Source organism: Procambarus clarkii, chromosome 8 (assembly GCF_040958095.1).
Source record: "Procambarus clarkii isolate CNS0578487 chromosome 8, FALCON_Pclarkii_2.0, whole genome shotgun sequence".
Lineage (NCBI taxonomy): Eukaryota > Metazoa > Arthropoda > Malacostraca > Decapoda > Cambaridae > Procambarus > Procambarus clarkii.
The window spans coordinates 24,007,386-24,021,542 of record NC_091157.1 but is presented as its reverse complement, the minus strand read 5'-3'; the positions used below and the strand labels follow the sequence as shown (position 1 = coordinate 24,021,542).

General features: G+C 36.0%; 1 protein-coding gene across 1 annotated transcript; it reads right to left on the bottom strand.

The window, feature by feature from the left end:
• Positions 1-4,613: 4,613 nt before the first annotated feature.
• On the bottom strand, positions 4,614-4,928 carry LOC138361925 (cytochrome c-like). The gene has a single exon (XM_069320953.1). It carries the CDS (start codon positions 4,926-4,928, stop codon positions 4,614-4,616), a length of 315 nt encoding a protein of 104 aa, XP_069177054.1.
• Between the last annotated feature and the right edge of the window lie 9,229 nt (positions 4,929-14,157).

The window sequence follows — 14,157 nt, the reverse complement described above, 5'->3', positions numbered from 1 at the left end:
CCACAACCTTAGCAACAACATAACATTCTCCATCATACCGCTCAATGTCTTCCCTTTCTCCAATTAACATATGAACACTTTTACTCCCAGTAATTAAAAAAAAATTACCATTAATGTATCTGCCACTGAAATGAGCTGATTCACATTCACTTTAATCATACAAACTACTTTAGAAGTAGTAGTACTGGGATCTTCTAAGCAATATTGTTTCCATAGATCATTTGTTTCCGGTTGTTTATCATCCTCATCACCAATACCACCAGTAATTTTTTTATTGGCAAAGATCACTAAATCAAACTGTCTCTTAAACTCCAAGAGTGTTACACCACGATGAACATTTTTTCGAACTTCCGGATCATTGTTGTAGATTGTGTCATCAGGGCCATAGCAGTTGTACTTTATATCATGAAGAATAGCAGGGTCGTCTTCAGGGGATAGGATTCCATGTGGGACATTTGCACTTATTCTTTTTATCTTCTTTTTTTTCTTTCAATGTTTTTAAAAGATTTTCATACCTACAAAAAAATGAGTAAATAAAAAGTAATAATTTGTTGGGGTATGGATATTATAAAAATATATACATGATATATATTATTAACATATTATAATAATGATACTTACAATTCCGAAGACTTAAAACTGTTTTCAGCATAACAAATCATCTTCTGAAATGATGATCCAAATGTATCTGGAAGTTGTTCTTTCATCTTTTTTTGGTATATGTTATCAAGGGTCATCATTAACATATTTATAGAAAGTGATGAATCCATAGTCGTTGTATATGTCAACAATGAAATAATATTAAATAGTTATCACTAATTACAAAGAAACTGTGGACATATACGTGCGGCATCAGACCACTAAACACATAGGTAATAATACTGGGCATAACGCTTTTATATACTTGAAGGCGATTTAACTATGCTTTATGGGAAGACGCATTTGGGCCTGCACACCCCTGCAAGCAAGCTCCTTTTTACTTGACACCATCATACCACACCTCCCTCCTCCCCTCCTCCTCCTCCTACTCCTCAAGTCAGAATTGAAAAGATAGATATAAAAGAATTCACATAGTGTTACAACTGTCAGTTACAACCCTAGTCCTGTGCTGTATCTAGTGAGTCCACTTTGATAATATTTTAATATCATAAGACAATATAATTATATTGACTTAGTTTGGGTAAGGTAGGGTCTTGCTTGGTCTTATTTATATAGTAGGCCCAATACGACGTTTTGGCTACTTAAATCATTTATAACTTCTACTGCTGGGGTATATATTTATTATGATAGATAATTATTAGTCCTTCATCACCCTTAGATAAAAATGTTGATTGATCAGTTAAGTTACATATGCCTTAACATATTTTTTTTTTTTTTATACATCCACAGATTTGAAATAGATCACCATTATTACTGATATTAACGAGACAACAGCAAATTTTTAAAAATAATAAGACTCTGAGTGAACCCAACCCTACAGGCAAAGCAATGAACCCCGATGAAATATGGGAAATTGAATCTGTAAAGATTATGTTAATAAAACTTGAAGAAATACTACTAAAGTGGGGAATAAAATATGAATTATTCATGAGACAAAATAATGGAGTCAAGCTTGAAAATACCTATCAAGTGATTTTGATGTCGAAAGCCTCATCACAGGAAAAAATTGAAATAAACCATATTAAAGTAGTATTTCAAGATGATGAATTGGTTTTGTTTAATGGGTGTGATGACAACTTATGTAAAGAGAGAAATGATCCATTGTTAAATGAAAGTTACCACCTGAAAGAACACAAATATCTTGTGTGTGAGTATACCCTCACCCAAAAAACCATCCATAGTTTTTTTAAATATGAAGAAAAATTATCCACTACTTTGTACATACGAATTTTTAAAGATGAATGATGCCCATCCAGCCCAGCATTGGATAATCGGGTGAAGTAACTTACACACAAAATTTTATGATTATTTCCTCTGCTCCAAATAGATGTTTTCCTCCTCCCCAACTTCAATGGAAGAATCACTTGATATATCAATGAGATAGCTTAAATTTATCATGTCTCCAAAATGCTATAAATGTCTCCTGTCCCCCCTCTATTAGGAGGGGGTGGGTGCAAGGCGTCGTCCTCGTTCACTCCAAACCCACTTCGGCAATTTATCCTGGAATGGCCTCTCTGGCAAAAAAAATGATGCAAATGATATCAAATCATCCCTACCCCTAATCCCTAATCCTAGTACCACAAAGAGAAGCAGCAGACCAAAGTCTACAAAGATACGAGCTCGAAGCTACAAAAGTGATGATGCTCGACTGTGACGTAGGAAGAATTATGTTAATTATGTTACGTATGTTAAAGAATTATTATATTTTTTCTAAATTTCAGGTGAAGTTCATACAGTTCACTGCCCACCAAATTCTCCATCTCTTCAAGGGTGAGCTCCCCACTACAATCACAGTTTGTATCAGGACATTCAATGATACTGTCACCTTCACGTATCTAGACAGTCTTCACAATACCGACATATGACAACTTGTACTGACACTCACCGGAACTAGTGCCAGCCATACTTACATTATCATCTTACTTTTTAATCATACATCTGTTCCCATTCTGGACTCACTTTTTATTTAGTGAAAAATTACAGTGAAATTAAAAGGTGGAAAATATTTAACTACGAGACCCGCAATTTCTCACTAGCTATATATATCTTGTATGTCGATTTTTTGTCAACCCCATACAGTCCTGCCCCATTCCCCTACCTATGTACACTACAATAATAAAGGCAAAATTAAAAAATAAAGCAATATATTTTATAATTCATACACACTTTTAGTTTGTGAAAATTACAGTGGAATTAAAAAAGAAATGAGGCAGCCTTCAACTGTTCGAATTTTTTTTTTTTAATCAGCAATCTCCTGCCAGAGGTTTGTATTCTTCTTCTTCAGGTCGGTGATGTTCAGTTTGAGGTTGGTGTTTTTTTTTTTTTTAGTTCCCGCCTTTAGTCGTCTTGTTTAAAATTCTTATAGACAACCCATACCCACGTCAGTCACTGTGTCAGTCACTGTGTGGGAGTTTTGAATAACATTGGCTCTTTGGTCCCATTATAAATTAATATGACTTACAAGTCGTTGCACATATCAATTCCTCAAAAGAAAGGCGGGTTGCTTCAGCCTTCCAACTCTTTAATTTCATTTTTTAAATCATCAATCTCCAGCTTGAGGTTGGTGTTGTTCTGCTTTAGGTAGGTGATTATTTCTAACAACTCTTGCTCTATCATCTTCAATAGTGTGTTGTTCTGCTTGATGTCGGTGTTGTTCTGCTTAATGTTGGTGATTATTTTGGTGATTAATTGTAACAACTCTTGGTCTGTCTTCAATAATATTGTCTCGTTCTGCTTGATGATGTCGGTGTTGTTCTGCTTGAGGTCGGTGTTGTTCAGCTTGATGTCGTGGATTATTTGTAACAACTCTTGCTCTATCTTCAATATTAGTTTCTCCTCTTCCTCTTCCCAGCATCGTTTCAAGGATTTTTTCAGCGTAGCTTGTGTCCTTTTCTCCATCCTGGGGTTTATCTGAGGAGAGAGCTTCTCGGACCACTTTTTCTTTGGAAGAGCAGCGAAGCTTGCCATCAGTGGATGTAATATAAGAGTGAGAGTGGCCGGCGGCAACGAATATATATATATGGCTCAACTGACACAGTACTGCTCCGGGCAACCAGCTATTATATTACTAGGTGGACTTCGCCGCCATGAGTTTGATCACACGATTTTCAATACTTTATCTAAAATGTCATTTTATGCATGCATACAGCTGCTCTCCCTTCCCCTTCCCCACCTTTAGTCATCTTGTTTATTCTGACTTCAACCTTCAACTGACATTATCGTTGACGTACGTGAAGCAGTTAGTGTAGCGTGTAGTGGTTGGTGGTGGTGGGTGTTGCCAGCAAACGTTCACCATAGTGGGTATTTATAGAGATTGTTCATCAAATGTGTTGAGTAAGTCGGTCAGGGTTCTTACACCAAAATTGGTGTTAGTATTTAGTTTATTCCTTATTGATTAAAAATTTTGACTTCAGCCTTCAACGGTCCAAAATTTTTTATTAAATCAGTATTCTTCTGCTTGAGGTTGGTGGTGTTCATCTTGTATAAATTGACTTCAGCCCTCAACTGTTTGAGAGTTTTTTCTAATCAATATTCTTTTGCTTGAGGTTGATGTTCTGCTTGATGTTCTTTCTGTGACATCAATAAGCATTGTTTCAAGTTTTTTTTCAGCGCAGCTTGTATCTTCTTGTTCTTTTTCTTTTTCTTCTTCTCCTTCCTGAGGTTCATCTTGAAGAGAGCTTCTCGTACCACGTATTCTTTGGATGGAAGAGCAGCGAAGCGTGTGTTGGTTGGCCGTCAGTGGATGTAAATGTGAGAGTAGCCTGCGACTACTGATATTTATATAATTCAGCTGACACGGTGCTGCCATCTACTCCAGGCTACCAGCTGTCTCCTCCACTCTTTGAGCAACTTATTGTAATTTTTACTGCCCTACTTTTTTTTTTAGTAAATTTTGACAGCAGGATGATTTATTGATTTAAATTGGTGAGACCACAAAAAAGTTATTGCTTGCTCTACTTGGTGGAGGTTTCCAGGTAAGCAATCAAGTCTGCACGCTCATTCTTCTTCTTAAGACCAACGAACACCATCTTTGTGCCTGGAAAAAACTTCTTGGGGTTGGTCAAGTAGATATCCAGATTATCTTTGTCCCACGTGATACTCTTGGCCTTGTTGGCAAAAGTGTAAATATAGCCAGAAGCCTGACCAGTCTGGCGGCCGAAGAGGCCATTGAGATTGGGTCTAGTTTTGTGCTTGCCGTTTAATTCAACAGTGTGACACTGTGCACACCTCTGCATAAAGATCTTCTTGCCTTTTTCCCTCTCACCCATCTTCTGAAAAAAACACACATTAACTTAAAAGGTTAAGGTGTATGCTATTTATTTATTTATTTTTTTTTTTGAGCTGATTTCATGCAGCACGAACATCATTAAGAAAATGCAGCATGAACATCATTATAGTTAAATTTTCAAAACATCAATTTCAAATTATAAATTTCAAATTATTAGTGATTACAACTGTAATTATATCAAATTTTCCCAAACCAACGAAAAGAGAGAAAGAGAACCCTGGCCAAATATAACCAGGTCATCTCTGGTGGTGGCGTACCAGCACTTCACAGAGGTTAACAGCGAAATAAAGGCATTATAAATCTCAGTGTCATTATATTGGATGGAGCTGGTGGTAACCAACAATCCCACCTTCATTATGGTCATATGTTTCATACACTTACTTACAAAAGGACACTTTTTCCTTTGTTTTAGGATTCAGATTTACTCTGCGAGCACACTGCACAACCTTGAGTCAAAACACGCTCACAGATGGACTAAAAACTACTGTAGATACAGATTTGGATAATGTATCTAACCATCTACAGCTTCAACCAACTAACTACTGGATTTTTTTACAACACAGTTTCAAATGAGAAAACATAAAAAATAAATAATTACACCCTCCTCCTTCTCATCAGCATCATCATCATCATCATCATAAAAAAAAAAATATATATATATATAAAATGAATAAAAATATGATATGGAAATGTGGTAAGGATGACATTTTAACTTTTTCGAACCAGAGTTTTTACATCTACATATTTTCCTTTAGAAATTGATGCCCTCTGATTGAAACCCAAACAGAGGTACAAATAACACATACATATACATTTATTTACAAAAAACATTTTTTTAATTGTTTTATTTAATGAATGTTGGTCTCAGGATTGGTTCACCCCCCTTTCTATGACAAAGTTGGTTTAAAAATAATAAGTATTTTCTATTTGATGGATCATTAGAATTTTTCGAGGCTAGTTTTAATAAATATGGCTGTAAACTCTTAAAAACCAGTTTCATCTCTGAAAGTGTTTCATTAAAGTTAAGGTATAGGGTAACTGGTGTCACATATTCGTCAAAAATCCAACTGTTTTCCATAATATATCTTTCTATATACAAATCAGTGACTGCCAATTGCTTCACACCATATATAAAAATTGTTGCGGCTTCTAAAAACAGCCTGTCAGTTTGATTACCCCAAAATAAAATTTGGGCATACTTATGAGAAAATTCCCTAATACTACATTTTAGATGATGCATATTCAACACAAACACACTTTTTACTATTTGCTTACAAAGTGGACACAATATTTCATCTTTGTAGATAATATTTGATAAAAAAGAGTACATCCCATAAGAATTATTCATATATCTAAGGCAGCCATAATTATGATAATCAAATTTCCCTGTAGATTTATTACTCAACAAAATTTTGGCGGATAATGTAAACATACATTGAGGACAAATACTGTGACCACATCCAACCATATAATCATCAAACATAAAAACCATGTCACCTGACCCATTCATATCTAAACAAATGGGGCAAGATACAATTTGATGACGAATAACATTTTTCTTAACAGTTTTAAGGGAACCGTGTTTAATTGATATATCAATGACAACGTCCTTATTATCAGGTCCCCAGAGTCGGTTGGACACCAGGTTTGTTTGATATTTTTTCAAAAATGGTATTTTAACCAGGAATGTAGAATTATTCTTAGTTTCAAAACACTCGTCTTGTCTAAAATCATGTTCATTTTCAAACAGATTTATATCACTATCAATTGATCTGATATTTGGTGAACAATTAAATATAATAGTTAACGATGCCTTTTCTGCTTCTGTCATAATTTCTATGATGTTTCTCACTTTGATATTCTGCTGTAATCTTGACCTTGTAGAAGAAATCTTGCAAGTCAAAAAAAGTTGGTAACCTCTTGAGTTTTTTGAATTTGATATTTTGTATGTATTTTTTTTAAATGTCTTCTCTTTTGACATTTCCCCAGGGATAATTCCATATTAAACCTAGAAGAAATATGAAAGATAACATTAATATTAATTAAAAAAAAGGGAAGAAATGGAGTTGTAAGGAAGGAGAAAAAAGCTCTTTATTCCACAGTTAACTATTCTAAAAAAAAAGCACTTTTCTTGGGTTTGGTGTGTAGAAAATGTCTGAAAAGTGATAGGGTAAATAAGAGTAGGATGGAAGTAGTAGTAGTGGTATAAGGGTAAAGATAAAATTTCTTCAATTAGTAACTGCGGTCTCTCTTACCTCAATCAGTTCATAAAGTTTTAGGGAACATATCTAAACCCACTGACTGGTTCATTCTGTTGTCAGGATTAAATCATCACACAACAACAATTGACCAGGGAGGGTGGAGGAGGTCTTATTTATGTTAATGACACTGTCCTGTTTTTTTTTTTTGTCATAAAGGGGGGCCTATGAAAAAAAAATATTTATATAAATTAGGAGGTTTAACTGTTCTTTTCATTGTTATGATGTCTTTGACATAATTTTGTTTACAATTTTAACTCTGACACCAAAGGAGTAGACCTGTCTAGAAAAATTTACAATTGCTGGCAAATATTCTCTTTCCCAGTTTCCACCAGCCAATCCACACCCAATTAACGATGGAAAAATTACCAAACTGTATTTTCCATTAGATACTTGCACTGCTAATTTATTTAGACCTTCATTAAACCAATAAATCCTGTTTGGGGATGTATCTCTTAAAAGGCCAGATAAAAGTTGATGATCGAAAGGTTCTAAATATCTAGGATTTCTTCCTTTAGGTCTAGCATCAACAATACACGACTGTAACTGCTGTATGAGTCTTTTAGTATAAAGGTTTTGATTTTTCTCCTTCCCCATATAAAACTGCCCAAAAACATTTACAACTACTGGTCCCTTTGTTACATTGTTAGGATGACAAATCTCAATATTTCCTGGTTGAGGTCTATCATCAAGCATAGCACGGTTTAGAGTGCCTATTCCCCGGCGTCGTGTATAAGAACCACAGTATGGATATATCTCGGCAAGAATCTGAGAAAGTCCATGAGATTTAACAGCTACACAGTTGAGTATTTGTACAAGCGCTATATTGGGGCTTCTATATGCAGGGTCAGTAATGTCTCCATTAATAAACTCCAAGTTATCTACAAAGAAGAAAGAAACATTGGTTATACCATTACAGTCCATAATTATCTTCTATATAATAATGCATTAAATATTAGTTGTCCTGTCCTGTTCTAGTCATAAAAGACAATTAAAATACTACAAAAATTAATGTATTCCATATTTTTTTATTTATTTAATTAACAAATATCTTTACAATCTTTTGCTCTCCTTTTTTTTAATGATTTATCAAGTAATTTAAAGAATATGTTCGAAATTTCACATGACACAGTAGAACTATTGGTTGCCAAAGAATATATTTTTAAGAGATTAGGATGTGTTTGATTACCTTTCTTGATAAATTCCTCCATTTCAGTCCAATAGTTTGTGAATTACTTCAAATATTTTCAGTTGTATTTGTCATGACCGTGTTTGTATTATAATATATGAAAAACAAAAACTGTTGTATAATATATAGTTATGATATATTTAATATATATACGTTTTTCTTTTTTTATACCTTCTATCAAAATTTCATAAGACTTATAAGGGTTGGGTTTGGTATCCGTTTTCAAGTTGGGATTATATCATAAATAATTAAAAAATGGAAGTCATTAAGGGGAAAAACAAATTGACTAATCCTGATGAATGTGAAACACTAAATAATAGAATATCTAATCATATTCGTTTTACATTTAATACCCACAAACGTTATTTAGGGAAAGGTGCCTATGGTAAAGTTGATCTTGTTCAAGTACCTACTATTGAACTTCTTGATCCTAGATTACCGCATCAAATACATGTGTTTCAAAATATTTACCCACACACAGCTTCCAAACTTTTTAAATCTTCTAAGAAGAAGCACAAACGAGGAAAAAAGTATCTACAAACATTTGTGGCTCGAAAGAGTTTTCGCTGGAAAAGGGATTTTTTAATGGTGATTGAAAACATTGCACGTCTTGATGATAATATCCGAAAGGCATTCTTTGTTCAAGTGTATCGTGTGTTTATGGTCGAAACTGCCTATAATGTAATACACTGTCCACAAGGTAAATTTCTAGAGTCATCACAATCTACTGAAGTTCCTCATTCTTTGTATAATATTGAGTATAAATGTCCTTTCAAATCTAAATCTATAGGCTACTTTATCGAAATGGAATACTTAAAACCACGCGATTGGATCCTACTAAGGAAAAAAGTCGAGTTATTGAAAAATGGTCAGTTTTGTCGTCAACAATTGCTTACTACAGTTCTTAGACAGCTTATTGATGTTCAATTAGCCGTGACAATGTGTGTGATGTTAATGAGGGGTTGTGAAGGACGAGATAAAGTACGACACATTTTAAGAAAAATTATTCACTCATATAATCCAACATTGATTATGAATGATGTCTATAAAAGTCAAGAGATACAAAAAAATATTATAGAATTGCTTAAAATCTCAAACATCGTTGAAAACCTAACCCTTTAGAGAAAAAATGAATGCCAATTTTGATTTCGATAATATGGAATTAGATAATCTTGATACTTTAATGGAACCTCTTTTACAGTACATTTCTCCAGAACACCTTTTAAACACAGTCCATCCGAATTTATCAATATACCAGAGAGTTGAAAAATGGCGTCAACTGGAAAAAAGTAGGAATGTAGCATGTTGCTATAAATGTCACCAATCAAATAAACCACTACACCTCCTCCAAATACCAACATTACGAAGACTTGCAGATGAGCCAATCGAATCTCATCACTTTTGTGATGACTTTATTAAAAAATGACGATTTATGTTTATTCCAATAAACTCTTCAACTCATCTACTAACTTGTATATAACACAAAATAAAAAGAAATATAAAACTATAGCCTATGTCATTCCAATAAATTCATTTAACATTGATTGTGAAATTGTAAATTTTAATAATGCCCATAAACACAAACAACAACAACAACAACAACAAAAGTATAAAAAATTTTTGCCTCATTTACAATATGTTATAATTTGGTACTTACACAAATCTTATGTTCCTATTGACCAGGTAAAATTTCAACAATTAGTGAGTGTAGCTTCTACTTTATTATTCAGAATTAATACAGAAAAAGGAAATGGAAAACTCCCATCCTTAGAAACATGTATATCATCCATGTTAACTTCTGTTTTTGGGCATTCACTACCTTTCCTGATGCCATCTTTTATCAAACTCATCTATCAAATTCCACATATTGTAATAGAATGGGATAATGAAAAGATTTTATCACATCAGTTGCTAAAAGAAGGGAACCAAAATTTATTTTCACCACAAATATTTAAGGCATTTGATATGGATATATGTTAATTATACTATTGTTGTACAAGAGTCATGGGTTTATAACCTTTAAGATAATTGCTTAAAAAGTATCAGTTGTTCCCGCCTGTTTATCCCACTATGAGAGACGCAGCACACGCCCACATAATTAGTTCCTGGATGAAAGATTCAAATTAAACATTCTCTACATAACCCCCTTTTTCTCTACCTTATCCTCTGGCCTGATCATTATTGTTCTCATCTGTGGTGGAGCCTGAGAGTTTCAAGTGTAGACATACGACCCAATAAGCTCAACCTTCGCAAGCACAAATGACATTAGATAAAGCGTGGAAAATCTTGAGATCATGAGAAAATGGAGACCACAGAGTCCTCCCTTGTCAAATGAGTGGGAGGTATTGATGAAACTAAAAGGTATATGGAACTAAACATAGAACATTTAATTATATATATATATTGAATGCCTTTTATTCTCTTCGCTGTGGTTCTCAAAACACACATACACGGCCGTAGTCCTAAGGGCCTGGGCTCGATTACTGTTCGAGGCAGAAACAAACATGCAGAGTTTCTTTCACCCTGATGAATATATATATATATTTATATATATATATATATATATATATATATATATATATATATATATATATATATATATATATATATATATATATATATATATATATATATATATAACTGAAAATTCACACCCCAGAAGTGACTCGAACCCATACTCCCAGGAGCCACGCAACTGGTATGTACAAGACGCCTTAATCCACTTGACCATCACGACCGGACATAATGAGGTGATAGCCGAGGCTATTTGAACCACCCCACCGCCGGCACTCGGATAGTAATCTTGGGCATAGCATTTTACCAAATCACCTCATTCTTTGGGGCACACGTGAGGAACACAAATGCGAACAAGCCTGAATGGTCCCCAGGACAATATGCAACTGAAAACTCACACCCCAGAAGTGACTCGAACCCGTACTCCCAGGAGCCACGCAACTGGTATGTACAAGACGCCTTAATCCACTTGACCATCACGACCGGACATAATGAGGTGATAGCCGAGTCTATTTGAACCACCCCACCGTCGGCACTCGGATAGTAATCTTGGGCATAGCATTTTACCAAATCACCTCATTCTTTGGGGCACACGTGAGGAACACAAATGCGAACAAGCCTGAATGGTCCCCAGGACATTATGCAACTGAAAACTCACACCCCAGAAGTGACTCGAACCCATACTCCCAGGAGCCACGCAACTGGTATGTACAAGACGCCTTAATCCACTTGACCATCACGACCGGACGTAATGAGGTGATAGCCGAGGCTATTTGAACCACCCCACCGCCGGCACTCGGAGTATGGGTTCGAGTCACTTCTGGGGTGTGAGTTTTCAGTTGCATATTGTCCTGGGGACCATTCAGGCTTGTTCGCATTTGTGTTCCTCACGTGTGCCCCAAAGAATGAGGTGATTTGGTAAAATGCTATGCCCAAGATTACTATCCGAGTGCCGGCGGTGGTGTGGTTCAACTAGCCTCGGCTATCACCTCATTATGTCCGGTCGTGATGGTCAAGTGGATTAAGGCGTCTTGTACATACCAGTTGTGTGGCTCCTGGGAGTATGGGTTCGAGTCACTTCTGGGGTGTGAGTTTTCAGTTGCATATTGTCCTGGGGACCATTCAGGCTTGTTCGCATTTGTGTTCCTCACATGTGCCCCAAAGAATGAGGTGATTTGGTAAAATGCTATGCCCAAGATTACTATCCGAGTGCCGGCGGTGGTGTGGTTCAACTAGCCTCGGCTATCACCTCATTATGTCCGGTCGTGATGGTCAAGTGGATTAGGGCGTCTTGTACATACCAGTTGCGTGGCTCCTGGGAGTATGGGTTCGAGTCACTTCTGGGGTGTGAGTTTTCAGTTGCATATTGTCCTGGGGACCATTCAGGCTTGTTCGCATTTGTGTTCCTCACGTGTGCCCCAAAGAATGAGGTGATTTGGTAAAATGCTATGCCCAAGATTACTATCCGAGTGCCGGCGGTGGGGTGGTTCAAATAGCCTCGGCTATCACCTCATTACGTCCGGTCGTGATGGTCAAGTGGATTAAGGCGTCTTGTACATACCAGTTGCGTGGCTCCTGGGAGTATGGGTTCGAGTCACTTCTGGGGTGTGAGTTTTCAGTTATATATATATATATATATATATATATATATATATATATAATTCATCAGGGTGAAAGAAACTCTGCATGTTTGTTTCTGCCTCGAACAGTAATCGAGCCCAGGCCCTTAGGACTACGGCCGTGTATGTGTGTTTTGAGAACCACAGCGAAGAGATTAAAAGGCATTCAATATATATATATATATATGTATATATATATATATATATATATATATATATATATATATATATATATATATATATATATTAAATATGACCGAAAAAGTAAGATTAATAATTCTAACACGAATTTTCTCAATCTTTCGTACATTATGCTTCACTGTTGGAGGTAAATCAAAAATCACTTCTCCAAAATTCATTTTTATTTTTATTTCTAGTCTGACGCGACACGGGCGCGTTTCGTAAAACTTATTACATTTTCAAAGACTTCACAAATACACAACTGATTAGAACTTACGTCTCTCTGATATTATATCTACATTTGAGTGAGGTGGGAAGGGTGATGTGGCATTAACACAAGACAGAACAGGAGGGGATATTAATAGGGTATTAAAAGTATCAACACAAGACAGAACAGAAACAATGGGTATTTGAATAGAAGTGTTTGTAGAAAGCCTATTGGTCCATATTTCTTGATGCTTCTATATTGGAGTGGAGTCTTGAGGTGGGTAGAATATAGTTGTGCAATAATTGGCTGTTGATTGCTGGTGTTGACTTCTTGATGTGTAGTGCCTCGCAAACGTCAAGCCGCCTGCTATCGCTGTATCTATCGATGATTTCTGTGTTGTTTACTAGGATTTCTCTGGCGATGGTTTGGTTATGGGAAGAGATTATATGTTCCTTAATGGAGCCCTCTTGCTTATGCATCGTTAAACGCCTAGAAAGAGATGTTGTTGTCTTGCCTATATACTGGGATTTTTGGAGCTTACAGTCCCCAAGTGGGCATTTGAAGGCATAGACGACGTTAGTCTCTTTTAAAGCGTTCAGTTTTGTGTCTGGAGAGTTTCTCATGAGTAGGCTGGCCGTTTTTCTGGTTTTATAGTAAATCGTCAGTTGTATCCTCTGATTTTTGTCTGTAGGGATAACGTTTCTATTACAATATCTTTCAGGACCCTTTCCTCCGTTTTATGAGCTGTGGAAAAGAAGTTCCTGTAAAATAGTCTAATAGGGGGTATAGGTGTGTGTTAGTTGTCTCTTCAGAGGTTGCATGGCTTTTCACTTTCCTTCTTATGATGTCTTCGATGAAACCATTGGAGAAGCCGTTATTGACTAGGACCTGCCTTACCCTACAGAGTTCTTCGTCGACTTGCTTCCTTTCTGAGCTGTGGCTAAGAGCACGGTCGACGTATGCGTTAACAACACTCCTCTTGTACCTGTCAGGGCAGTCGCTGTTGGCATTTAGGCACATTCCTATGTTTGTTTCCTTAGTGTAGACTGCAGTGTGGAAACCTCCGCCCTTTTCCATGACTGTTACATCTAGAAAAGGCAGCTTCCCATCCTTTTCCGTCTCGTAAGTGAAACGCAGCACGGAACTCTGCTCAAATGCCTCGTTCAGCTCCTGCAGATGTCTGACATCAGGTACCTGTGTTAAAATGTCGTCAACATACCTGCAGTATATGGCCGGTTTCA

Bases quoted from the DNA above. Each gene is read 5' to 3' on its own strand.
- LOC138361925 (XM_069320953.1), bottom strand. From the start codon at position 4,928: ATGGGTGAGAGGGAAAAAGGCAAGAAGATCTTTATGCAGAGGTGTGCA.